Source organism: Thermobia domestica, chromosome 12 (assembly GCF_964235325.1).
Source record: "Thermobia domestica chromosome 12, izTheDome1.hap1.1, whole genome shotgun sequence".
NCBI lineage: Eukaryota > Metazoa > Arthropoda > Insecta > Zygentoma > Lepismatidae > Thermobia > Thermobia domestica.
Genome location: NC_137465.1, coordinates 26,863,711 through 26,891,259, shown reverse-complemented (window position 1 = coordinate 26,891,259; position 27,549 = coordinate 26,863,711). Strand labels below are relative to the sequence as shown.

The following is a 27,549-nucleotide window of genomic DNA, read 5'->3' as shown; positions in this document are numbered from 1 at the left end:
TGTGTTATCAGTTCTTTACTGAAAGAATGTGGGGATAGCACTTTGCATGGCAAGAGAGAAAGTACGTGGGGATCTGAGCAGTACAGCGCTGAAGTAATTAATTGGGGATGAATGAAATGAAATGCATGTTTTCTAATAGAAGAAATCACAGAGACACAAAGGTTAGGAAAGGAAAGGGTTTTACTGTACCTCAGCCATTTCGATATGATGAGCCTCTTCAAATATCGGGTGAAGCCTTATCCTCCAATTCGTTGAGTGTTTCCGTCTGGTATCGATCCCGGACCTCACGTTCGAGAGTGAAGAACCTCTCGACCTCAGGGCAACAGCTCCCAGATGTCCTGGCCTCTTCAGAATGACACCTCTGTCATGCAATGGTTGGTGAGGGCCCAGGCGTGCCGACCGTCTTTCAATTGCTGCTACGACGACTCTTCTGAATAGGGGTCCAAAGTGTGTTTCTGGCGGCTTCTGTCACACTTCTCACCTCGAGGGTCCCGTGTCCCCTGGTTTTGTTCTACTTCTTTGCTTTCGCTTCTTCCTGGTGCTCCGCACGTGGATGAGTAGCTCATCACAATTATCTTGGTCAATAGGGAAGTTTGTTAATTGCTGAAACGGCGTGGCTGAGCTTGTTTTGATGAAGTTACGGAAACTAGGAAGAGAATGGTAAGCATGAATTTGTATTGGGATGAGGTGACAACATAGGGAAGTCTCTTCTTTATTATTTAATAATTACAATTTCTTGTTTGAAGAACAATAACAACATACAGGGAGAATTCAAAATAGGCGCTAAGCCTGATATCCTCTAGAAATTGATGCCAATGCCACACTCACAAGAGATGCTAGTTTGAGGAAAATTTCCATGGCACAGGATAGATCTTTTAAAGAGGGAAAAGGGATATTTTACGAATATGAGATAAAATCAATGTAAATTTAGCTTTCCAATAGATGTTGTATTAAGCACTATGACCGTAGAGCTAAAGACTGGTATTTTTTCCACAATCCCACCATATGCACAAAATACAAATATAACAGACTCTTCATTCCTTTCTCAACAGTTAAGGGTTGAGAAAGATCACCGTAAATGAAATGCACATTATCAAAGTTGAAGCAAGCATGGGCACCCAAAAGGGGACGAAAGGGCCAGGCCCCACCTGGCTTACGACAAGTATAATGTATATGTATAATTTCTTAAGATTTTCTTAATACAAATAAAAATACCAAACGTAATATAGTAACGAGGGAGATGACCACCCTAAAAACATTCTTCGGGCCCCCATGCAAGCAAGTAGGCTTTCTTGTCTATTCGTCCAGGGAGTGGAGCGAATACTAAGAAAAGACGGGCGGTACAAATGGGTTCTTTAAAAATCATTTCTGAGGGAAATTTTAACTTAAGTTCCTAATGACTCACAATCGCTGTCCAGTGCTTAATGCTCACTTTGTTAATATCTATTAGTCATTTGTCATTCGTCAACATTTTCATTTCTATCCTAAGTCATTTCGTTTTTGTCTATATTTTTAATTTATAATGATGTGTGCTTTCACTTTTTAATAGTTCTTTGTTTTTCATGTAATAATAATGACCAACGATATAAAACCAAGTGAGCATTTTATCGGAAAAGAAAGCTACAAAACGTGAAAGAAGATAAGAGGCAACCGAAGGCTCTAAAAAAGTTTCTTTCGAGTGCTGGACAAAATTAGACAAATATTGAGGTGGGGAGTTGTCAATATCAGTCACTGTTAACGAAGCATTTGCAGGTCGACATTCTTTTGAAGCTGACAAATTTATTTTAACCTGATTGCAGTAATTTAATTGTTGAATTAAAATGGAACGATACGGTCATTTCGGTTACGGGTCTGAATTAAATTTCATGTATTTCAAAATTTGTTTGAATACAATTAGTTTTCACGTGGCATATAAGTATAGAACTTGAAAGGATATAATCGAAAGCGACGAAAGGTATTTTTATAATCGAAAGGCTGGATGACAAGTATTTTTTTCAGTACTCTCACTTTCAATCACAGCAGCGTATACAGATGCTCGTTTTATTATAACAGATAACAATAATTATTAATCCATTCTCTGCTAATAAATTTAGATGGAGCGATATTTTAAATTAGTAATAATTCTAATGCAAAGTAGAGTTTTGATTATTAGTTACTTGTGTTCAGGGATGTAACGACATAGGTGCTACGGATGCGCAAGGGGCCAGGTCGAGACAGAATTTTCCAGACAAAATTCGAGTCGAGACACGGCTCTTCCAATAGAGAAATATACATTTTTCGAGTCGAGCCATCACTTTTACAGCACATTTTCGAGACGAGACAGCCACAAATCTTGTATCGTGCGCATCCCTAATAGGTGCAGTTTTCTATTCAGAAAACATCTTCCGGGGGGTACAGTTAGTAGGGCCACTGCTGGTACTCTTTTATTTATTATTATATTATAGACGTATTATTTTGATCTCCTCCCGGGGGGAGTGGCCCCCTAAAATATGTGTGGACGAAACACTGAACAGGCAGTCTGAGAGTCTGGATCCCCCAATTAGCATAATTTCAGGGGGTAAATACACAAAATTATTTGCATTTTGTAGACTATTCCGAAAAAATTTTCGGACCTCAATGGGTGCATCATTACTTGTGTTTACATTGTGTTACTGCCTGATTTCGAACGTCTATGTTGGAAAGAAACATAAAAGAATTGAATTGTTCTATAGGCATAAGGGGCCCTGAAAAGAATTTTTGCGGAGAAACGTGATTTTAAAGTTCTGCCACTGATCGGGGACAAATTACATATAAATTAAGACACACTTTTGTCATTTGTTGTGTATTGAACTAGTTTAACTAAAATTAATAAAGAATTATTTGAAATCAAGTATATCTCAAGAACGATTAAATGGACTAGCTTTGATGGCCATTGAAGATGACATTCTGAATGAAATTGATATGGATGCAATAATAAGAGATTTTGCCAAATTGAAAGCCAGAAAAGTGTCTTTATAACATGAACTTTACAGTAACAAAGAAAACGAGAAATTAAGCTAATTACCATATTTGTATCACTAGAAAACACTATTTAAATATGCTTTTAATGAAGTGTAAGAGCATATCTCTTTGTCAAAATCAAACCTGAGATAATGTTAGACTTGAAGCTCATTAGTTTTTTCGACTTTTATGTTTCAACTGTATTTGTCAAAATACATCTTACGTATACATTTTAGTTGTTTCCTGTGCTTATTTAATAATAATAATAATAATAATAATAAAAAGATATAAATTATTAAAACTGGAACTTTGGTCATGATTCATTCACAGTTAATTAGGTTTAATTTTGCCATTTTCCTTTAATACTCACTGGAAGACTGAATTATTATATATTGAAGAAATTTGTAATTGTAACAATTATCTGAAGAATTTTTGTCCATTACAGCATTCAATTCTTTTATTATCATATAGGCGGGGCGCCTAAATATTATTTGCTTACAGTTACGAAATGTCTACAACCGCCCCTGTTACTGTTATCTATATCTATCTATCTATCTATATATATATATATATATATATATATATATATATAGAGAGAGAGAGAGAGAGAGAGAGAGAGAGAGAGAGAGAGAGAAAGAGAGAGAGAAAGTTTTGACTCAGAAAAAGTACTGTTGAACGTACGATGCTACATGGGCTCCTGGAGGGTGCACAATTTACCTCTAAAAATGCTTTCGATCACTGAAATAAATTCCTGCCTACGCCCCTGTAAAGCAGTAAGAATGTTAGGGACTGATCAGGGGGTAATGCCTCCCTGGAGCAACGACAGTTCCCCAGAAATCATACCTCTGATAGGTCCGGATGTGACGCCAGTATTTGTGTGTTACCACTCTTCCCTCTCAGTGTACTGAAACTTAAGTCAAAGGAACTGTTCTGAAATCTTCACCGATTCTCTCCTCTGAAACCACATGCGAATGGGGCCGACCTTGGTCATATACCACATCTGGAATATTACTATTTATGTCAGAGATACCGAAAAATATATATTCGACACAAATATAGGATGTTTCGATTTTATTTTATTTATTTTTTGCCTGTCACCCTCCCACTCTGACCTCCATGCCAACCAAGGCTTAACTTCTACCTAAGCAACATCGACACCGTCACTATTCATCTTCGACCACGAAAACTATGATTTCGATACTAATATTGTTCATATTTGACTACTTTTACATGTCCCTTCCCCCTTATTACGAATGACTTCAGTGTCTCGCCTCACTGGAGCAATTGCAACAAACTTAAGTATAACTATAAACCACCACCTGTAAAATAAATGTGCGGGTGATCTTTTTCGGAGAGGAATTCATTAGCTGCTTTTCCAATGTGGTGGCTTTATTCGCTTCCCATGCTAAAGATTGCCAAAGAGCTCAACTTTATTTGCACCACTGTGCTATGAATATAGATTTTAATGGCATTTACTTTACTGAATGCTCGCTTAGGTGTTGCTCCCGTCACAGGAAAAGTGAGATACTGTTATAAATGAGTAGGGATATAAACAAATACGGAAAACTATTAGCAATGACACCACTCGAAATGAGTTTTTGCAATATAATGAGGCAGTATTTTATTCGAATGTGAAGGAAATCATTGCGTAAATTGTCCCTTCCCCTCCTTAGAAGTCTAAGCTACAATACGTATCTAATAATTTTGAATTAGAAATATATGCATCGAGTTTCATATCCTTAACTTTAAGGTGTCCTGAGTTAAGTAAATGAATAAACTTCCCGCTAACGAAAGAGTAAAGCTTTGGGCTTTAATAGTATCGGGAGTGTAATTATGCATTTCAGTGACCCCGAAAGCTATTGAATAGACACTCATATATTTCAATTAGGAATTTTTAATTTTCACCCCTCCTATTAAACCTCTATGCAGATAATGCTAAAATTTGATGTGAACGATATAGAGGGTATCATACATAATTCATGCACTCAAAAGCTATGGATTTAACACTAATATCGTTCATTATCGATTATTTTTACATGTTCCTGTGTCTCCCATGATAGAACTAGAGGTGATACGGGTTTCGATTCCCGTCAGGAGTCGTGTGGTTCGGGTTCCACGTTAAGTCGTAGATGCACGTCTTGTATAGAGTAGTAGCTGAAAGACACGCTGAACTCTATATCACCTCGCCTCGTGACATATTCTACGTTTGCATAATTTCTAAACCACTTTTCTTTCTTTCAATCTCCTCCTTCCTCTTAGGACGCGCATAGGTTCAAACAGAAACATTCTTCACGGTTGGAGGACGCAAGGCTACTGTACCATAAGCGTACAACCCTTATGGGACTAGGTAGTGAGTTGCGCAGTTTGAGTAGCACGCACGAATAAACCACGCTTACATTTATTATATATAATTAATAAAATCTCATATTAGGACTTACTCTGCACGTCAAACTTTTAACATATGTGACTTTTTAGATTCTGTTCTTCTTCTACTTGATTATTATTATTATTATTATTATTATTATTATTATTATTATTATTATTATTATTATTATTATCATTATTATTATTATTATTATTATTATTATTATTATTATTATAGCTATATGAAGCAATTATCTCGGCAAACTTGGTTAATACACACCATTCAGCAACCGGTAGTTGTAGAAATCTGACTTTTCCAACAGTAGTTGTTAGCTCAATCGGTAGAGCGCTGAGCCATGGATTCAAGGGTTGCGAGTTCGAGTCTAGTCTAAGTCAAAATATTTTTTTCCTGATATAATTCCTGAAATGGGAATGTTTCTCTCTCCACCTTTATCTCGTAATTCTGAATAGAGATGTTTGGATGTGAAAAAAAAAGTATACTAGAATATAAGAAAAGAGAGGTAATTTACATGATTCCTTTTGCAATTTTTAACTATATTTTCACCTATCTAGGACGTTTCTAAAAAGTTCAGACTCCTAGAGCTCCTTTTCGCTCTCTTATCTGTCCTTTAACTAATTTCTACAGTTACTTAGTGAATTACATATACATATATTACAGATGTCGTATCTCTTTCTCTTCTCTCTACATCATGTCTGGAGATGAATGTTTTGACAATAGGTTACAAACACGATTTTAAAAAATAATACGATCTGCGATATCAGTGATACATATTGTGGTGTTTAACTTAACATATAAAACAATAAATAGAAAAACTGAGAATACGAATCTTTTCGTGCACTGATGCTTCAATAACAGTGAACTGATGCTTCAAATCTGTGTCTTTACTCCCTTCACCTATGTTAATTCCCTAGTCAAAATAAAAACTCTTCAAAATTAATCACAAATTCTTATACAACCATCCCTTCCTTGGAGTACTGCGCGGTCACATACCCGTCACTGCGATGTAAAGGCACTTATGGCGACGAGGAAACATCGGTCTTCTGAATGTTAATCCGATGTTCTAACGCCTGAGCTCAGTTGGAATCCGTAGTGTACTCCCGCCAATACTACTGCGTGTGGCTTCTATAGAATCTAGGGTGCCGATTTCTCTGTAACTTTGGGAATCCATTCAGATGCAGAAGGTATACAGTGGCGGCGGTTGGACGTTAAAAGTGAAGGGGCAAGACATGATCTGAATATTTGTATATAAATGTTAGTTTTCCTGGTTGTTTCTAACATTTTGTTTGACGAAAGGTTGTATAACTAATAGGATACTATATTTTCAGTTAAAATGCCGTATATCGTATATAATAGTTTATTAAGTAAATTGAGAAGAACAACGCAAGTAGATACTAGCCCTTTGTACTCTTAAACAACGAAAGTGTAAGAAGAGATTTGATTCCTTGCTCATGAACATCTTAAAATTCTGTCTGGAAAATTGTGTGATCAGATTATTTAATAAATTTGCAAAACAAATAAATAGAAAGGATAATATTAATCATAGTAATGAATAATGATGCTTGTTTTGCAAAAGTTATATTGAAACTGAGGATTAATGAAAAACTTAATATTTAATTCCACACATGCTATTAAATGCATGTTATTACTTTTAGAAAGTGAAAGACAGTAAATACTACAAGCATATGCTACGACATTTAAAGAAATATTTGCTTTTGCAACTTCTTGAAATATGTTCGTTGCCATTAGGTGCAGATTTCACTTTCTTGGAACACATCAAAACACAATACTTACAATCCACACTTCAGTTATATAAAATAAACTTAAAACCTAGAATTATGTTCAATTTACTAAATTTTATTGTATATACACTCGTACATCCTTAAACACAACACTTCACTCGTATATTACACTACAAAACAATGGAAAAGGTAGAAGTTGTTTCTTATCACGCTCTTTTTAATCGATATTCCTTACATTAGATAGAAGAAAAGACATTTTAGGACTGTCAATTTTTGTGCAATTAAAGAATAACTTGTGAAATAGGCCCTAATTTTTTGCATAATGTTCTTTCGATTAGCTTCAAAGCGGCTCACTAACATATCGAGCCCTTGTAAGAAGAAATGAAAGTATGCTGAAATTGTGCTCGAATAGGTTATTTTTTGGGGTTATTTTCTGTGGCGATTAAAACGCAATTACTGTAGCTTTCTTTACTCCACGGGAAGACAACCAATACGTATTCACGCAACAGCAAATATTATATGGCAGCATTTTTTCCTATTAATCAGTAACACATACAAAATCGTTACATTTCCAAATGAAACTATATACATTAATTGGTTACTTAAAAAAAGTGCGGGGGCAACTGCCCCCCTTTGTTCCCCCTAATCGCCGCCCATGAAGGTATATATGAGGGTTTTAAGACAAACTGAATTTGAATTGTGCAAAATGTTGTATATTTATAAATACAATGCGGAGTCCACATGAAATTTGAGGGGGCTGCCCCCGGCCCCAAAGGATCTGTGTCCTTGACAGATCACCGTGGTCATGATAAGCAATGAAGAAATGGTTGGAATATAAACATACCAGTTGTACTAATAACACACTGCCAGCTCTCTTTACTGCCAAGGTTCTGCCCTCAGGTACACGCATAATCGGGAATTCCCCGAAACACACACATGATCGGAATTTCCTGGTGCAAACGAATGATCCGCAAGCCTTCACGTAAACAAAAAAAGTACATGATTAAGCAAGTGTACAAATAGATGTAGCAGGAAGGAATGTTTCGTCGTTGATTTACTCGACCTTTCCTCTCCTATCCATTGTTAAGTTTGAGTTGCGTTTCTATAGCACTAGATGGTGAAGAGCATTGCCTCATTTACTTGTTTTCGCGTAGCATTTTTCGTTATTTTTCTTAATGTAAGACGACCAATGTCACTATTCCAAGTGAACATTTTCATTTTCCAGAAAATTTTTCGTCTTCCGTTTTTCCGGAAAATTTTCCGTCTTCCGTTTTCAATTTTCCAGTTTCCGGAAAAATATTTTCCGTTGTCCGCTTTTCCGGAAATGTGGCCATCCCTAGTCCAGACCCGCAACCAGCCACAGAGGTTTGGTTGGATCATGAGTATGTTAGGGGGCCAAGTCGCCAAAAATTATCTTACATATATCTAGTGTTGCCACGAGACGAGACATTTCTCGTGTCTCGTCTCGTCTCGTCTCGCAAACGAGACGAGACACGAGACGGGACAGAACCCTCTTAGACGAGACACGAGACGAGACAGACCACTTGTCCCGTCTCGAAAACGAGACGAGACACGAGACGAGACGGGACGTCTCCTGAAATGTCTCGTCTCGTCTCGTGTCTCGAAAATGAAAACGCTGGCGGGAATGGCCAAGATTGAAATTTCCAGTGGTCATATAGATTGCAAAAGGAAAATCCCCTTTGTGAGAAAACATGTTGAAAAGCCTTCATAGAAAAGTGTCCTCTGTCTATTGAATGAAACAATCGTGATAGATGAGCTTCCAGGAATATCATCCTTAATGACTTGTCCCCAATTCCCCTTGCTGTAAACTGAGTAATTCTCTTTTTTTTCTGGCTGGAATGATGACAAACAAAATCAAAGACAGGGAAAATTTTTACAAGGTCAAGAAACCGAACTACCACCACCATCTATTCAATTTGAAAACTGGGTAAGGTCTACACTCATTACAGGCTGTAGTTGAAAGTTCTGGCTGAGATGGCGGAAGAGAACAGAACAGACTACACTTGTCTTTATTCTCTGGTGGCGGTATTCTTTTTGCTATATGAACCGAAAACAGCAATTGAAGTATGTCATCTTGCAACTAAAATTTTGTTCTCTCTCTCTCTCTCTCTCTCTCTCTCTCACACACACACACACACGCACACACACACACGCACACACATACACATACACATAAAAACAGTTTTTACCATTTCACCAATCGCTCGCTTATTATACAGCAGTCATGTTGTAAAATTCACCTCTTCGTTTGGAAGCCGGGCGGAGGACAAAGAAGCAAAGATATTATCGACGAACCCTTCAAATTGTTTGCTTTCAGCAAATGTATGATAATAATAACACTTTAGGTAAAGAAGTTTTACAGGGGGACCTTCGTTTCGTTACGCGGAAATGTTTGATCTGACCAGAGTGCGAAATTGCCCTCTGCTTTCATGTTGAGAGGAGGGGAATCCTTCCCTTTCCTACTGAATAGTATTCATTAGGACCTGAATTATCTTCAGAAATTGTTTCTTACAGGCATATAAAACCTCTCGAACTTAATAAGTTTAAAGAACATTTGGTATAATATTCATGGAACTCCGTTGAAAGCAGAAAATATCATGAGAATGATCAAAATTGAAGATCAACATTGAAGAACATAATTAACAGAAAAGAAATAGGACACCCAAACCATATTTTTAAACCTGCTATAAAATGTATATCCTATATTTTTACTAATTCCTTACTCCCATGAAAGTATCCTGGGGAGGATATTCTCTCCATTTTTTCAGACTGAAATCCTTTTATCCCGTACGATTTCCCCCCTGACACAATACGAAAAAACAAATGTTGTTAAAATCCATACACATGACCCTTCCGGGACTCAACCCCGGGCCTTCAAGCCGATGGTCTATCGCCGCAGACCGCTCGGCTTGGTATGAAGATGTACGTTGTATGATTGCGAATAGATCCCGACAATATAAGAAACTTTAATCCAAAATGGCCACCCAAAAATCAATTTTTTTAGCCACTATTTAATCTGGGTGTACTGTCATGAGTTTGTTACACAAACGGGGCAACCACCACATAGTAGCACACACTCCGCGGTTATGGGAACAGATGGAGGTGAAGACTGGCCCCAAGCATTCTTTCGTCCGATGTGTCGTTCAGCTCCCATTACTATGGCACTTTAAGTAGAGCTTAGTGTGCAGTAACATATAAAATTTCAATCAAATACTTTCCATTACTCAATAAAATTATTTGGTTCCGAGCTTTTTTTAAAAAAAAAATTGCAACAAATCTAAATATGCTAAAATGGAAAGTAGTTTTTGGATTGTTATGGGTTAACACTGTGAAACCTAAAGGCTGGAATATATGAAATCAAAGTATACACACATATCTATCTCTCTATTTACCTATATATCTTTCCATCTCTCTGTCTGTCTGTCTGTCTCTCTCTCTCTCTCTCTCTCTCTCTCTCTCTATATATATATATATATATATATATATATATATATATATACAGACACTATAAAGCAAGTGGGATGATAGTATACGATACTGTCGTGGATGATGACACCTTTACATCGAACTTTGCTTGTCGTGTAAACATTATTTGACATTAGTGTCTTCATCTTCGACGTACCTATGAGCAATTTACTGTATATTAGTGTATTGAAACTGGTGAAACAATTTTCAATGTTTTAGAATTAAAAAAAAAAAAAAAGAAAAAAGATAAAAAGCCAGGGTCGAGAAGCCTCAGACAACTAACAGCAGAGATATATCATCTTGTAAACTATTTGTCCTTGCCTTGTGAGCTTATTTGAATTTATTTTTAAGACCTTTAGGCAACTTTGTCCGAATGGATGATGATGGGAAAATTAGTGGAATGAAGAAAGTGGTAGATACTAGACAACTTCGAGAAAACACACACACATTCGAAAAATGAAATGAAATGAAATGAAATCTTTTTGAGTTTTACGTCCCACGGTTATGCCGGTTAGGCTAAAGGAGACAGTAATGATGAGTAATGAATGAAATGGTGGAATGAAAAAAGTGGGAGGAAACGGGAGAACCCCGAGAAAACCCACGCACACGGTGTTTGTCCACCACAAAGTTCACTTGGCGGAGCTGGGATTGAACCCGAGACCCCAAGCACCAGAGGTGAACGCCTTACCACTGAGCCACCGCGGTCCCCACACACATTCAATGTTTGTCCACCACAAAGCTCACATGGCACTAACCGAGATCGAACCGAATACCACATACACCAGAGGTGAAGGCTTCACGGTGTAGCTAGCGTGACATTTCTTGTCTTGTGTGTTCTGGGTAATACTTGTAACTTACAAGGGAAGAGAGGGAGATTATATATCGAAGTGGAAGATGGTTTATATACCAATCGAAAGCACTAATGACGCCAATTACAAAACTGTAATAAAAATTTTCCGAATGCATATACTATGCGAGTTATATGAATATATAGAGTGTCCAGATAATCCGTTTCCACCCCTTGAAATCGCAAACGATGAAACAGATGCCAAAACTGGAAAACACGTGTTTGATCATTTTAAAAGTACAACGTATCAAAGCAAAAATTCTTGTCACAAGGTCACCCGCAGTGTACTGGGCGGGGTCCAACTGAAAAATTACAAAAGGTAAGGGGGTCAAGTAGCATATCGTTCGAAACTTCTTGGGAAATGAAAGAAGGCGGAACAAGTCTCAATACTCTAAAATTACCTTGTGCAAAATGGCGGCCGGTCAAACTGTCAGCGAAAACGTCATTGTAAAAATCCTGAAACGGTGAGGCAGATGTCAAAACAGGAAAACATGTGTGTCATCATTTCAAAAGTACAATGATTGGAAGTAAAAATATTTGTCTCAGGGTCCTCCACAATGTCCCAGGCGGGGTCATACTCAAATTGTTCAAATGGCAGGGGAGGTCAAGTAGCACATCGTTTAAAGCTGTTATTAAATGAAAGCAGATAGAACAAGTATGGACGCTCTACGATAATACTGTGCAAACATCTTGCATTTTAGTTGTTCTTTCTGTAACCGGGTTTTAGTTTATTTTCACTTTAATTGTTGTACTCAACGAAAAGAAAGGAAATACCCCTACTGTGAGATTCTGCTCTTTGAGCCCAGTAATATCTAAATAAATAAAAAAAATATATATATAATAAAATAAAAGCAAATTAAGACATAAAGAAAAGAAACGACAACATTTGACATCTTTGAGTATAGAACTGACTAGCTAACATATAATGTACTTCCACGAACATAAATAAGTAGAGGTTGGAGCCATCAGAAGTAAAGACTCTTACCTCTACTTAATTATGTTTATGACTGCACAACAGTGGTACTTATGTTCGTTATCTGGTTTATCAATTATAAAATGATTCAAATGAAAGAATTCCTTGCACCAGGAAGAGTAAACACGTACAAATGTCTCAGAATGAAAACAAGTGCCGATTGCAAAATGGAAAGTGAACGTGCTCAGAAAATTGAAATGAAGATGTACATTTTGACCGACCGCCATTTTACACAGGGTAATTTTAGAGGATCGAGACTGGTTCCGTGTTCTTTTATTTCTCAACAGCTTTATTTGACCATATTTGCCATTTAAAAATTTTGAGTAGGACCCCGTCTGGAACCTTGTGGAGGACCCTGGGACAAACATTTTTACTTTCAATCATTGTACTTTTGAAAAGATGACACACATGTTTTTCTTTTTTGACATCTGTCTTACCGTTTCAGTTTTTTTCTTTCTTTGGAGGGTGGCCATAGACTCTACAATGACGTTTTTGCTGACAGTTTGACCGGCCGCCATTTTGCACAAGGTAATTTTAGAGTATTGAGACTTGTTCGTCTTCTTTCATTTCCCAAGAAGTTTCGAACGATATACTACTTGACCCCCTTACCTTTTGTAATTTTTGAGTTGGACCCCGCCTGGGACTCTGCGGGTGGCCCTGGGACAAAAATGTTTGCTTTGATACATTGTACTTTTATAATGATCAAGCACGCGTTTTCCAGTTTTGGCATCTGTCTCATCGTTTGCGATTTCAAGGGGTGAAAACGGATTTTCTGGACACCCTGTATATTCATATAACTCGCACAGTATATGCATTCGGAAAATTTTTACTACAGTTTCGTAATAGGCGTCATTAGTGCTTTCGATTGGTATATAAACCACCTTCCACTTCGATATATAATCTCCCTCTCTTTCCTTGTTAGTTGTATTTTGATTAGCATGGTGCAGCCTGCTACATTTTACTTTCCTTCCCATGGTATGCTGCTATATTTTTACGAGACAAGACGAGACGAGACGAGACGAGACGGGACAGAACCTCTCGAGACGAGACACGAGACGGGACGAGCACATTTTTTCGAGACGAAACACGAGACGGGACATGCTTTGCACGAGACGAGACGAGACAGCCTGAAGTCTCGTCTCGTCTCGTCTCGTGGCAACACTACATATATCTAAATTGTGTTTTTTGAATTAATGATAGAAATTTGTATTGAGGCCTGGAGGGGCACGAAAAGTTTAAGGGGGCAGGCCCTCCTAGCCCCCTCTAGTTGCGGGTTTGTTCGTATCGTATATGGAATAAGAAAATTTTGCCTGAAAATGGGTCCCCTCGAACGGCGGGGAGCTTCCCTAGAGGGCAGTTGCCCCTTGCTCCCCTCAAGTTACGGCCCTGGCCAGCATACACATGTATTAAAAGTCATAAGCAAAACATGTACCAACTTACGCTGGATGGTCACTTCATGTAACACTATATCTATGATGATTCAGAGCAGTATGAAGCTCGAGTGCGTGTAAGGATGCATGTGTACGGTGCAGGCGGATCAGTGAAGTTTGGGTGTGCGTGGAAAGAAAGACAAATACGAAAAGCATACACCAGCCTGAGCTAGTAATCACTACAAGTGGATTTGCATTTCAATTTCTTAGCAACAATGACACTTTTTTTTAACGCTGCTTCTATGTTCTCCCTCTACATAAATAATTTTCTTGCACAGAACTATTTTCGTAGATTAGACGTAAATTTTATACATAAATTAAAAAAAAAAATGATCCGGCATTCTTCATGCGCACTTAGCGTAGATCGATAGGATGGAACAATTATAGCTTATGCCAAAACGAAATGAAACAAATTAACAAGTTCGGTTTAAAATTTACTATATTGCCTGTACTATACTCTTACCAACATTCATATGCGGTAAGGTACAGTTAGGTTAACTTGTGCTTACTTAAATGCGGTTGTCTTACATATATGTGTAACGCCGATTTACCAATTTTAAAATCATCCATTACCTGCAAATCTCATTGTGTTAAGAGTTTCAAACTTTTACACATATATGTTACCATTTGTTATCGAACTTGAGCTGGTGACGCTGGGAAAGAGCAGAGGCAGGCGAGTAACACTCCACGCTGGGGCAGGCACTGTTCGAAGATTATGTCGTTAAACGTTTAATTCAGTTATTAATTTACTAAGAAACGAATTGCAGTGTTCTGAGTATTAATATATATTAAGCAGTTGCGAAATTAGCCTTAAAAATGTCACACAAAAAAGGAAGAGTAAGGGAGCCATCGGTAAATTACAGGTATGTGTATTTTAATTTCTTTCTGGCAAAATACGCAAGGAGAGAAAGTGTCCTGCAAAAAGATTCAGATATATGTGTTTGCCCAATAAATATCATTACATCGCTTGTTGTACAGTGTGGCTTTTTTATTGTTTCTCTTGAATATATAATATAATACAATATTGCTAATCTCATTCTTGGGAAAACGAAAAAAATATGCATGTATCTCTTAAACTGTTATAGTTATATCAGAAAGTGAATTATTTTCAGAGGCGAGTACCATGTCAACTTCTTTATATAGCCCGCTCAAAGCTGGTTTGTTTGTAACGACTAGTAAACAGGAAACGGAAATGACGTTTTCTACACCAGCGCATTACTTTTCGGCGACGGAGTGTTTTTGCACACTGCAATACGGCTGCATTTTGTATTTACAAAGGCACGGTTACTAGTGTAAAACCATTACAAGTGCTGTACGACTGCTAAAATAAGTGAGATAGTGGGTATGAAAGTTGATTGTATTAGATATTATTTTCCACCAGTGAAATATTTCTGTACAGTTTACCAAAGCAATATTTTGTGGTTACACGTGTAACGTTACTAGTGTGAAAAATTAGCTTCTATTTTCCAACGGTGGATGGAATTTAATCCTACAATTATTGATTCAGAAAAACATAGCAGACAACAGAGACAAAGGTTGTAACACATTTGAGAACGGCTCCATCTATTTTATTGCTATCTATGTAAAATATAAAGTGGTCACGTGGTTTCATTTGTGATCCTCTGTAGTGGGAGGGAAGTTTCGTAGATTTATAAGATACATGAACTTCTTATCTGAAGAATATTAGAATAACAACTTTAAAATGAGGTAAGTTGAAAATTGCTGAGTGAGCTATAAATGTAATAATTATTATCATAGTTGTGCGAAATTTGTAGACTGATAACAAGTAATTTACTGCATGTTACGTTTTATTTTGTCGGTAGTGTTACTTATTAAGTTTCATATAAGCTACTTGCTAACAAAATAATTTCACTTTGAGTTAGCATCGATGTAGAATATGAAAACTTATAACATTTTCATCTCTTTGTATACTCGTTGCCTAACGTAAAAAAAGTTTTCCTTCTAATTAGCAAGGTTTCTAAAATTTGCTTAGAATAGTGTGTTAGGTATTGTAAAACCAGTGAGATATTTCATTATACAGCAAACAAGTGAAAATCATCATTGGGATCAATTGAATTATCGAAAAACGTGTAAATAAAATATGGTGTCAATTTGCAATACGGTTCTATACATTTTTAAAATGTAGAAAAAAAACGTGGGCATTACTGCTGTATCGCCGGACCAATTTGAAAATCGAAAAAAAAAAAAATTAATAATAAAGTACCAAAATATACACTGCATTCGGTTATATTTGGTTGGATTACATTAAGTTACGTTAGATTACGTTATTAGGCGTGCAGTTTTACTATACGGAGCCATAGTATAAGTAGTAGTAGTAGAAGGAGCAGCAGTCGCAGTAGTGGTAGTAGTAGTGGGAGGAGGAGTAGGAGGAAGAAGAATAAGATTAGTAGTAATAGTAGGAACGGGTTAGAAGCCCCGCAGGGGTTGGTTGGTTCTGTTCTCGATATGAAATGAGCAAATTAAAAACTTCCCCAAATTTTTCTGTACATTTTACAATCTATGGATCCGTATAGTAAAACAATTGTAGCTCTCCGCGAAATAGTCCATCTGCTTCCACATACAGTGCCGTTTACAACATAAAAAACAACCAACAAATACAACCACTTTCTTAACTTTTACTATTCCCCTTACCTGACTCATTCATTCTTCATCACATACTTAAATAAATTCTCCAATTGACCTAGTAGATTTCCTAAAATTGGTCCGGCTATACAGCAGTTAATCCGAAACGTATAATATTGATTTGAAAAAGCATTGTGTAAATGTTTAGCAGAAGGGGTCCAGAAGAACGTTAAAAAAAAAAAAAAAAATGGAGAAATGGAAGATGCAGGTACTTAGACCTAACATAACCTAACCTAATCTAAACCAAACTAATTAAATTAACCTAACCTAACCTAAATTAAACCTGAAGTAACCTAAACTAACCTAATGTGAACAGAAAGTACCAAAATTGTAACACTTTTTAGAAAAATAACTGGACCCCTTATGCTAAACATTGTCCGAGCATTGTGTAGGTAATCCAATGGATACATTCTAATTACGGGGGGGGGGGGGCAGAATTAATTACTTTACAAAATTAGCTGAGCGAGCTAAGGAGATTAAAAGTCCCGCAGGGCTCCTTGTTTTCTACCTTTATCACAATTTATACCAAACAAGGTACTCGATTCTGGAACCACGAAACGAGTTGGGAGAGATTCTAAATGCCATCCGTATTTACCTTCATAGTTTGTATTGGGTACCCGCAATTAGAATTAACCCAAATCCAAATTTTACATCTGAGATACGTAGATAACCTCTGCTATATGTTTACGAGTACAGTATAGGGCTACTGTCTTAAATCATGACAGTTGCTTTATGACGGCTAAAGCGAGTGCGTATAAAAGTGGGCAGTATTCAAGGGCGCCAATCCTGGGGGGCCCGGGCCTCCTAAAGCTCATGTGGGCCCCATGTATTTTTATGAATATGTTTTTATATGTATTTTTTATTGTTATATGTATTGCTGTATGCATTTTTTTTATGAATCCCCCCCCCAAGTTAGAGAGAAATCGGTGCCGTTGGCAGTATTAGATATTTATTACCACCGGCGGAGTATTTCAGTATAGTGTGTAAAAGCTCTGTTTATATTTTTATAAGTGTAGGACTATTATTGTGAAATAGTAACAAATGCTTTATGAACTCGTGTGACTACGAAAGCCACATTAAAGGTATTTGTAAATACAACATACAAGCACTAGCCTAACCTAATCTTGCCTACCGTACTAACTTAACCTAACTTACTCTAATAAACTAAACTAACTTAATCTATTATACTCTACTAACCTAATCTAATCTAATCTAGTACCTAATCAAACCGTACTCTAGTAATTTAACCTAACGTACTCTACTTTACCATAGCAATTTGCAGTAACTTTTTCAATCTGTATACAATTATTTGCGCATGCACAAATAAAATAACAGAGCAGAATGTCAGAGAATCATTTAAAAGCGTAAAGGTGGAGTATTTTTTTAAAATGACAATTTATTCTTAATCTACACTTAAGAATGTAACTCTACTCGTAAGAAACAATTTTTAAAGATACTAACAATTCATTTCATAAAGAAGCTGAATATGCAATTAATCTGTTCCAAAAACATTGAGATGATTCATTAATTATGTCGCTTTTTATTTTATTTTATTTTTTTTTAAAGATACATTTCTTGTTTAAAGGTAAAACCAGTTAGTCAGCAGATCACTGATGTATTCCGTTGCATTGTCCCCAATCTGTACCCAACGTTTAGACTTGTTGGACGAAAAAGAAATCAGCAGCTTGAATGCAAAGGGGATGCCACGGAATGTGACTGAGAGGAATGAGAAAGATAATTGTAATATATAGGAGCTAGATCTGGGAAATACACTAGATGAGGAAATCCTCCCATTGAAGCTGCTGTATAGCAACGGTTGTCAATTGTGCCACATGTGGTCTAGCATTGTTTATGTGGGTGGTGATGTCATATCGTTTATGCGGTTGTTTTTTTTTAAGTAATGCATGAGCACGTTGGAGTTGATCATAGTATACAGCAGTGATAGTACGATTACTGGGCAGAGAGTTGACTGTAGATAATTCCTTCCATTCCGCAGCAAACAACATTGTCATCTTGAAATGGAAATTCTACTTCGGACATATTGTTGCTTTTCTGTTTGGTCCATTCCATTATCTGCTTAAAGTTAACGTACGGGCGTCATTACTCATCTCCAGTGACAATACATGATAGAAAGGGCTGATGTTGGCGACAAGGTTCGCGATGGTGGGTAAGCAAGAAAACCAAATATGACAATATGTGGGTTATTTCTGTGTGCAGTGAGTGAATGAGGCACCCACAAAACCAGTTTTCGAACCTTTCACACACGTTGAACGTGTCACGCACCAGAGCCTGTCAATGCAATTAGTACGAGATCCTTTTTGGATGATAAGTCAGCAAAAGTTTTGGTGGCTCCTGCCTTTGGAGTCAGGATGTCTGGTTCAGAATCCGTGATCTAGGAGTAACTAGAACTACCCCTTTAAATTCTGGCAATAAGTACGTTGGCCCATCCTCTCAAATTTTGAGGGGGTGCGTAGAATCAGTTCTTAAATTTTGGAAATTGCCAAAAGTAAAAATTTAGTATGGTAGTATAGGACCGCAGAACACACCTCTGTAAGTTTGGGTGGTTAGTAAATGGGCGACACCTGACTCACACTACCCTAAAAATCGCCCTTTTTTCCAGGGCCTCCCGATAGCAACGACTCAATTTTCCACTGTCACACGATACGCCATGACCCACGTACTGTCCAACCATGGAAAATCGAACCCCGAAAAATCATTCTCTTTTATGAGGGTGTACTCGTTCCCTTTTATGAGCACTTTTTTCAACCCCTATTTTAACATAACAAAAATTACGTGAGACAATGAACTCAGAGACTACGAACAGCACTCCTATGTAACATTACAAAGACTACCAACATAACAGAGAATAATGGGGGTGTACTCGTTCCCTTTTATAAACCCCTATTTAAACACAGCAGAGATCACAGCATTTGTAACATAGCAGAACTGATAAAAGAGTATGACCTATTTTTAACCACTATTTAACATCTCACAGATTATATAAGACTATGAACATATATTACTAATCCCTATTTAATACAGCAGAGAATATGAACCAATACCAGAAATTACACAACCATTCATCTAGTTCTACATGTCGCAAAAGTACTGACCATCGAGGTCAAAGGTCAAATAACTCGTACACGGATTCACATATTGAGATACTGTTTCCACATTTAGTAATAGGTCATCAAGTACTACATGTCCCAAAAGTAGTGAGCATCGAGGTCAAAGGACAATTAACTCGTACACGGAGCAACGGATTGAGGTGCTGTTTTCACATTTAGTGATAGGTTATCAACTACTACATGTCCCAAAAGTACTGACCATTGAGGTCAAAGGTCAAATAACTCGTAAACGGATCCACTAGTAATGGGTCATCAACTACTACATGTCACAAAAGTACAGACCATCGAAGTCAAATCTCAAATATATAAACTCGAATAACCTGTAAAGAAGCAACATATTGAGGTGATGTTTCCACATTTAGTAATAGGTCATCAACTACCACATGACCCAAAAATAGTGACCATCAAGGTCAAAGGTTAAATATTTAAACTCCAATAACTCGTAAACTAAGCTACACCTTGAGATGTTTTTCTATATTTAGTAATGGGTCATCAACTACTACATATCCCAAAAGTACTGACTATCGAGGTGAAAGGTCAAATATTTAAACCTGAATAACTTGTAATGGAGCAACATATTGAGGTGCTGTTTCCAGATTTAGTAATAGGTCACCAACTACTACTACATGTCAAAAAGTACTGACCTTCGAGATCAAAGGTCAAATATTTAAACCCGAACAACTTGTAAACGGAGCAACATATTGAAGTGTTGTTTCCACATTTCATAACAGGTCACCAACTACTACATGACCCTAAAGTACTGACTATCGAGGTCAAGGATCAAATATTTAAACCAGAATAACTTTTAAATAGTGCCACATATTGAGGTGCGGTTTCCACATTTAGTAATAGGTCATCTACTGCTACATTTCCGAAAAGTAGTAGTTGATCGAGGTCAAAGGTCAAATATTTAATCCAGAATAACTCGTAAACGGAGCAACATATTGAGGTGCTGCTTGCACATTAAGTAATAGGTCATTAACTACTATCTGTCCCAAAAGTACAGACCATCGAGGTCAAACATCAAATATGTAAACACAACTCGTAAACGGAGCAACGTATTGAGGCGCTGTTACCACATTTAGCAATAGGTCATCAAGTACACATGACGCAAAAGTACTGACCATCGAGGTCAAAGGTCAAATATTTAAACCCGAATAACTTGTAAATGGACCAACATATTGAGGTGGTGTTTCCAGATTTAGTAATAGGTCACCAACTACTACATGTCAAAAAGTACTGACCTTCGAGATGAAAGCTCAAATATTTAAACCCGAACAACTTGTAAACGGATCAACATATTGAGGTGCTCTTTCCACATTTGGTAACAGGTCATCAACTACTACATGACCCAAAAGTAGTGACTATCGAGGTCAAAGATCAAATATTTAAAACAGAATAACTTTTAAATAGTGCCACACATTGAGGTGCTGTTTCCACATTTAGTAATAGATCATCTACTGCTACATTTTCCAATAAACCAGAATAACTCGTATACGAAGCCACATATTGAGGTGCTCTTTGCACACTTAATAATAGGTCAACAACTACTACCTGTCCCAAAAGTACTGACCATCGAGGTCAAACGTCAAATAATTAAACAACTCGTAAACGGAGCAACGTATTGTAGTGCTGTTCCCACATTTAGCAATAGGTCATCAAGTACTACATGACGCAAAAGTACTGACTATCCAGGTCAAAGTTCAAATATTTAAACCAGAATAACACGTAAACTGAGTCACATATTGAGGTGGTGTATCCACATTTAGTAACAGGTCATCAATTACTACAGGTTGCAATAGTACTGACCAGCGAGGTAAAAGGTCAAATATTGGTATTTAAACGTAAATAACTTGTAAACGGAACGACGGATAAATTTGTATAACCTGATCAGTTTTGTACCAAGCACTACAAAGTAAAGAACGAATAAATGTGGGTGTCCTATTCACTTCTGTACCAAACATTATATCATTTTGTACTACTCAAATTACGAAGTAATAAATTTGTACGAACCAGAAAAAGCGAAGAAGGACCATTTTAACTAATTAACACTTTTATACCATTTTGTTTTACTCCAATAATAGAAAGAATAAATTTAAGTGTTCTACGTTTTATACCCACGAAAAAAATGAACGTCCATTTTAGGTAGCTGAGTATTTTATATAAATTTGTACTAACCAGAAAAAGCGAAAAATGGCCATTTGCACTGGCTTAGTAGTTTCAAAACCATTTTGTACTATTTAAACAAACGAAGGGATAACTTTTGAGTGAGCTATTCAATTTTGTAGCAAGAAAAACCATTTTAATAACCTCAGAATTTAGTATTTTGTACTACTCAAATAAACGAAAAATAAATTTGGATGGAGTATTTAGTTTTGTACGAACTAGAAAAGAAGTGAAGAATGAATAAAATTTGAGTGGACTATTTCCTTATGTGTCAACTGGAAAAAGTGAAGGACCATTATAGCTTTTGTCTTATTCAAATAAGCGAAGGAATACATTTTTACTTACTAGAAAAGGCGAAGAAGGCTCATTTTAACTAACACACTCAGCATTTTATATCTTTTTGTGCTATTCAAATAATTGAGGGAATAAAGGGCGTTTTTCGGCTCTGAAAATCTCTAAAAATATGAAATGAGTACTACAGCAATTCTAACTACCGGTGTTAAATATAGAACATACCTACATAAGGATGCAATAAATATTCGTTTCACGCTATTCATATTTACGTTTCTTTTAGAGTTCCAAACTCGAGTAGTTTAGGGGTTTTTGCAAAAATTGCTGACTGGTCTCGTTAGTCTCGTGCTTGTTAAATTATGAGCGCAACGTTGATTCACTTTCTTATTTATATAATATACTAAGCATAAAATACACATAAAATATGTAAGTAACAAAGTGTATCACGATTGCGCTCATAACAAAGAAAAAGCATACCAGTAGGTAGTTGCTGCACTGACGTCATGTAGCAGAACCTTGCGTGTGAAGACCAAACGAAACCGCATTTGATCACACGAAAGGTGCATTTGTGAGAGAAAGAAGGTCCATGCAGTGCTTATAGAAGAACAGAAAGCACTGTAGTAACTTTATGCGAAGTTGTAGAGATGTGGTACAAAATATTGAAGAGTCAAGGGAGACCTATTCTAAATTACCATATTTCTTACAAAGCAAGAAACAGCATACCGCAAATGAATCGAATGAGTCACGACTCGTTACATGTATTAGATGGGTGATCGAAGCTGTTAATGGTTTAATCAAACAATGCAAAACTCTAGGAGAAGTAATGCCGAACACAGATATACCCATGATCGGCGAGTTTGTTCGAATTATTTGTGTTATGTGCAATGTTTTTCGACCTCGTATCTCAAGTGATACGGAAGACGAAACCATAGCCGAACGAATTCTAACCTTGGTGAACCAACCTAATCATTTACAAACACTAGTAGAATCCGAAAACTGGGAAAACTGTAAGAGTACTTGGCACAAGATGTCCGCTGACACTTCAATGAACTTTCCAAGATTGACCATTCAGGAGTTGCGTGAAATGACGCTTGGGGTATCAAATTAAGCAAGCCAAGTTTTATACAGAGAAGGATTTGAATGAATTGGGTCTTTCTTTATGAACTATTTGTTCACAAAGAGAGAGAGATGATATTGTTCGTGCCCAACTACAATCACATCACACGTCTTTCAAAATATACAACGCATGAATTCAGTCCCACAATGGTGTTTCACCTCCAATTCGTGGCTGGTATTGCGAATGCAAGGTTGGTGCACGGGTGGTTGGGTGTTGTGCACATATAGTGCTGTATTATGGTATTTGGGTTATCAAAGATATTTACAAGCACCAGGTCTTCTTTACTTCCACAAGCCTCCTAGGCCTATGTCATGAATACTGACGTTTCTCATTGGTCTGAAAGTGGAGAAAGCTGTGAAGGCGGCTCGGACTACTTACTGCTTAGGTTTTCACATAGTTAATTTGGTTATTGTACAAGCCACAGCGATTTTTTTACATTTTTGTGATTTGTTGCATTAAGAATTTTTCAGTGTATTCAGCTAGGTTATTATAAACTTTTGGCTGTAATTTATGTATATTTTTTGTACTAACGATCCTACTTTATAAATACACAACTCATAATATTTAACTCCTTAGAGCCAAAAAACCCCCCTTATGGACCCTCATCCTTTGAGTGGTCTATTTTTGTACCAATCAGAAGAAAAGCAAAGGAAGTCCATTTTAACTAGCTCAGCTTTTTGTACCTTTTTGTACCATTAAAAAAACAGGATAATTTGAGTAGTCTATTTTATTTTTGTACCAATCAGAAGAGAAGCAAAGAAGGTCCATTTTAACTACCTCAGCATTTTATACCTTTTTGTGCCATTTAAAGAAATGAATAAATTCGGGTGTCCTATTTCCTTTTGTACCAACGAGAAAAAAAAGCGAAGAAGGAACATTTTTTAACTGACTTAGAATTTTATACCTTTTATAATATTTAAACAAACGAATGGTTAAACAGGGAAAAAGAGAGAAGGTCCATTATAACTAACTCACCACTTTATACCTTTTGTGCTATTCAAACAAACGAAGGGTTAAATTTGAGTGACTTATTCAATTTTATATCAAGCAGAAAAGAAAGTGAACACTTCTTTACTTTTGTATTAACAAGATAAAAGAAGCGAAGAAGGTCCATTTTAATTAGCTCAGAATTTCTGTAGCTTTTGTACTACTCCAATAAACGAAAGAATAAATTTGGGTTTTCTACTTTTTATACCAACAAGGAAAAACGAAGAAGTACCATTTTAACTAACAGAGTATTTTATACCATTTTGTACTACTCAAGTAAACGAAGGAATAAATTTGAGTTGCCTATTGAATTTTGTACCAACGAGAAATGCCATTTTAACTAGCTCAGAATTTCTATACCTTTTTGTGCTGTTCAAATAAACGAAGGAATAAATTTGTACTAACCAGAAAAAGCGAAGAAGGACCAATTTAAGTAACTCAGAATTTTATATCATTTGTAATACTCAAATAAGCGAAATAATAAATTTGTGTGACCAATTCAATTTTGTGGCAAGCATAAAAAAGGAAAGAATTATCATTTTGCGCTACTCAAATAAACGAAGGAATAAATTTGTGTGGCCCATTTAGTTTTGTACCAACCATGAAAGAAACAAAGAAGGTCCATTTTAACTAGCTCTTTCTGGGGGATTCAAATAAACGAAGGAATAAATTTGAGTGCTTTATTTTTTTGTGGTGCTAGATTTTGTATATTGTTGTGTCAGCCAGAGAATGGGCCACTTTAAAGTAGCATTGCTAAAGAAATTTTTATTGCCTCTCCCGTCACTAGGTAAGGCTCATAGTTCTATGGGTAATGGACATGTGTTTCGCGAATTGTCTTACATTTAGTATAGATTGGCAAAATATTAACGGCGACGCTAAAGTTCAAAGTTTCCCGGTCACTAACTAAATATTTGAACGTGAGATTTAACCAACGAGAGCTGCCATTGGTTACAGACGAAAAATATTCAATTAGAAGAGAGTTGCGTTATAATTCAATTTTAATTTAATTCTGTAGAATAGATTCCATAGCAATTAGCTTTATTAAGGGATGAAGACGTAGTAAAGAAAACTGATTAAGGACGACGAATCAAGGGCGCCGATTTCTCTGTAAATTTGGGGGGGTCATTCAGATGCAGAAGGTATATATATGAGTATTTTAAGACAAATTGCATTCAAATTATGCCAAATATTGTATATTCATAAATACAATAGGGGGCCCACACCAGCTTTGGGAGGCCCGGTCCCCCAGGATCGGCGCCCTTGCGAAGAATCATGACAATAATAAAAAAGAAGAAACGGTCTGCCATCCATTTTGGATCACAGTGCTGATAGAGGAAAAGGCAGGAGGAAAACCGGACGAAGAAGAGATCATATCGGAGTAAAAATCAGCTCACCAAGGAAAAGAAAAGTTTTCAAAGTTCCATGTTTCACCCCATGTATAAAAAGTGTTTGAATTATTAGTTGTGAACAGTTTTATTCAACTCTCAAAACTATTATTCTTTCTGTCGCTGCAGATATTTAAAATTTTCAATATTAATACACTTTAAATGAAATAAGAAAGGAACGTTCCGAATGAGTTACCTAACATTTGTATTGTTGGTATAGTGAGGGTCCTAAGATACAGTCTATTGAGCGCAATTTTTTTTATATAACATAGGGCACCTTACTAGTGTGGAAGGCAAACGTCTATTAACATAATTTTTTTAGTGTAATTTCATAGGCAAAAGCTCCTTATATAGTGAATTTTTACGTCACGGGAGAGGCAATAAAATTTCTTTAGCAATGCTACTTTAAAGTGGCTCTTTCTCTGGGTGATACAACAATATACAAAATCTAGCACCACAAAAAAATATATATTCCTTCGTTTATTTGAATCTCCCAGAAAGAGCTAGTTGAAATGGACCTTCTTTGAATTTTTCGTGATTGGTACAAAACTAAATAAGCCACCTAAATTTATTCCTTTCTTTATTTGTGTAGCTTTTTTTCTGTTTGGTGCACAACTACATACGTTACAGAAATTTACCCTTCGTTTGTTTAAATATTACAAAAGGTATAAAATTCAAAGCCAGTTAAAAAATGGTCCTTCTTTGCTTTTTTTCTCGTTGGTACAAAATGAAATAGGACACCCGAATTTATTTATTCGCTTCTTTAAATGGCACAAAAAGGTATAAAATGCTGAGCTAGTTAAAATGGTCCATCTATGCTTCTCTTCTAATTGGGTATAAAAATAAAATAGACTACTCAAATTATCCTGTTTTTTAATGGTACAAAAAGGTACAAATGCTAAGCTAGTTAAAATGGACCTTCTTTGCTTTTCTTTTGATTGGTACAAAAATTAAATAGACCACTCAAATTTATTCCCTCGATTATTTGAATAGCTCAAAAAGGTATAAAATGGTGAGATAGTTAAAACGACCCTTCTTCGCCCTCTCTGATAAGTAAAAATTTATTCCTTCGCTTACTTGAATAAGACAAAAGCTATAATGGGCCTTCAATTTTTCCAGTTGGTACATAAGGAAATAGTCCACTTAAATTTTATTCATTCTTCACTTCTTTTCTAGTTCGTACAAAACTAAACACTCTATCCAAATTTATTTTTCGTTTATTTGAGTAGTACAAAATATTAAATTCTGAGGTTATTAAAATGGTTCTTCTTGCTACAAAATTGAATAGCTCACTCAAAAGTTATCCCTTCGTTTGTTTAAATAGTACAAAATGGTATTGAAACTACTGAAGCAGTTAAAAGGTTCTTTTTCGCTTTTTCTGGTTAGTAGAAATTTATTCCTTTTTTATTTAAATACTAAGCTAGCTAAAATGGAAGTTCATTTTTTCGTGGGCATAAAACGTAGAACACCTAAATTTATTCTTTCTATTACTGGAGTAGTACAAAATGGTATAAAAGTGTGAGATAGTTAAAATGGCTCTTCTTCGCTTTTTCTGGTTAGTACAAATTTCTTCCTTCGTTTATTTGAGTAGTACAAAATGATACAATGTTTGGTACATAAGTAAATAGGACACCAAAATTTATTCGTTCTTCACTTTTTTGTGCTTGTTACAAAACTGATCAGGTTATACAAATTTCTCCGTCGCTCCGTTTACAAGTTATTTACGTTTAAATCTTTGACGTTTGACCTCGCTGGTCAGTACTATTGCAACATGTAGTAGTTGATGACCTGCTACTAAATGTGGAAACACCATCTTAATATTTGGCTCCGTTTTCGAGTTATTCTGGTTTAAATATTTGACCTTTCACCTCGATGGTCAGTACTTTAGCGTCATGTAGTACTTAATGACCTATTGTTAAGTGTGGAAATGCCATGTCAATATGTGGCTCCGCTTACGAGTTATTCGGGTTTTAATATTTGACCTTTGATCTC

General features: G+C 36.3%; 1 protein-coding gene and 1 long non-coding RNA gene across 2 annotated transcripts in view; both read left to right on the top strand.

The window, feature by feature from the left end:
- Positions 1-27,549, top strand: part of LOC145665690 (uncharacterized) — a 99,835-nt gene that overhangs the window by 5,348 nt on the left and 66,938 nt on the right. The window lies entirely within an intron of this gene.
- Positions 15,056-27,549, top strand: part of LOC145666376 (uncharacterized) — a 29,142-nt gene continuing 16,648 nt past the window's right edge. Inside the window, exon 1 of the mRNA XM_081733558.1 lies at positions 15,056-15,547. Within this exon, the coding sequence (XP_081589684.1) occupies positions 15,543-15,547 (5 nt within the window). The 5' untranslated portion in view covers positions 15,056-15,542. The remainder of the gene's footprint in view (positions 15,548-27,549) is intronic.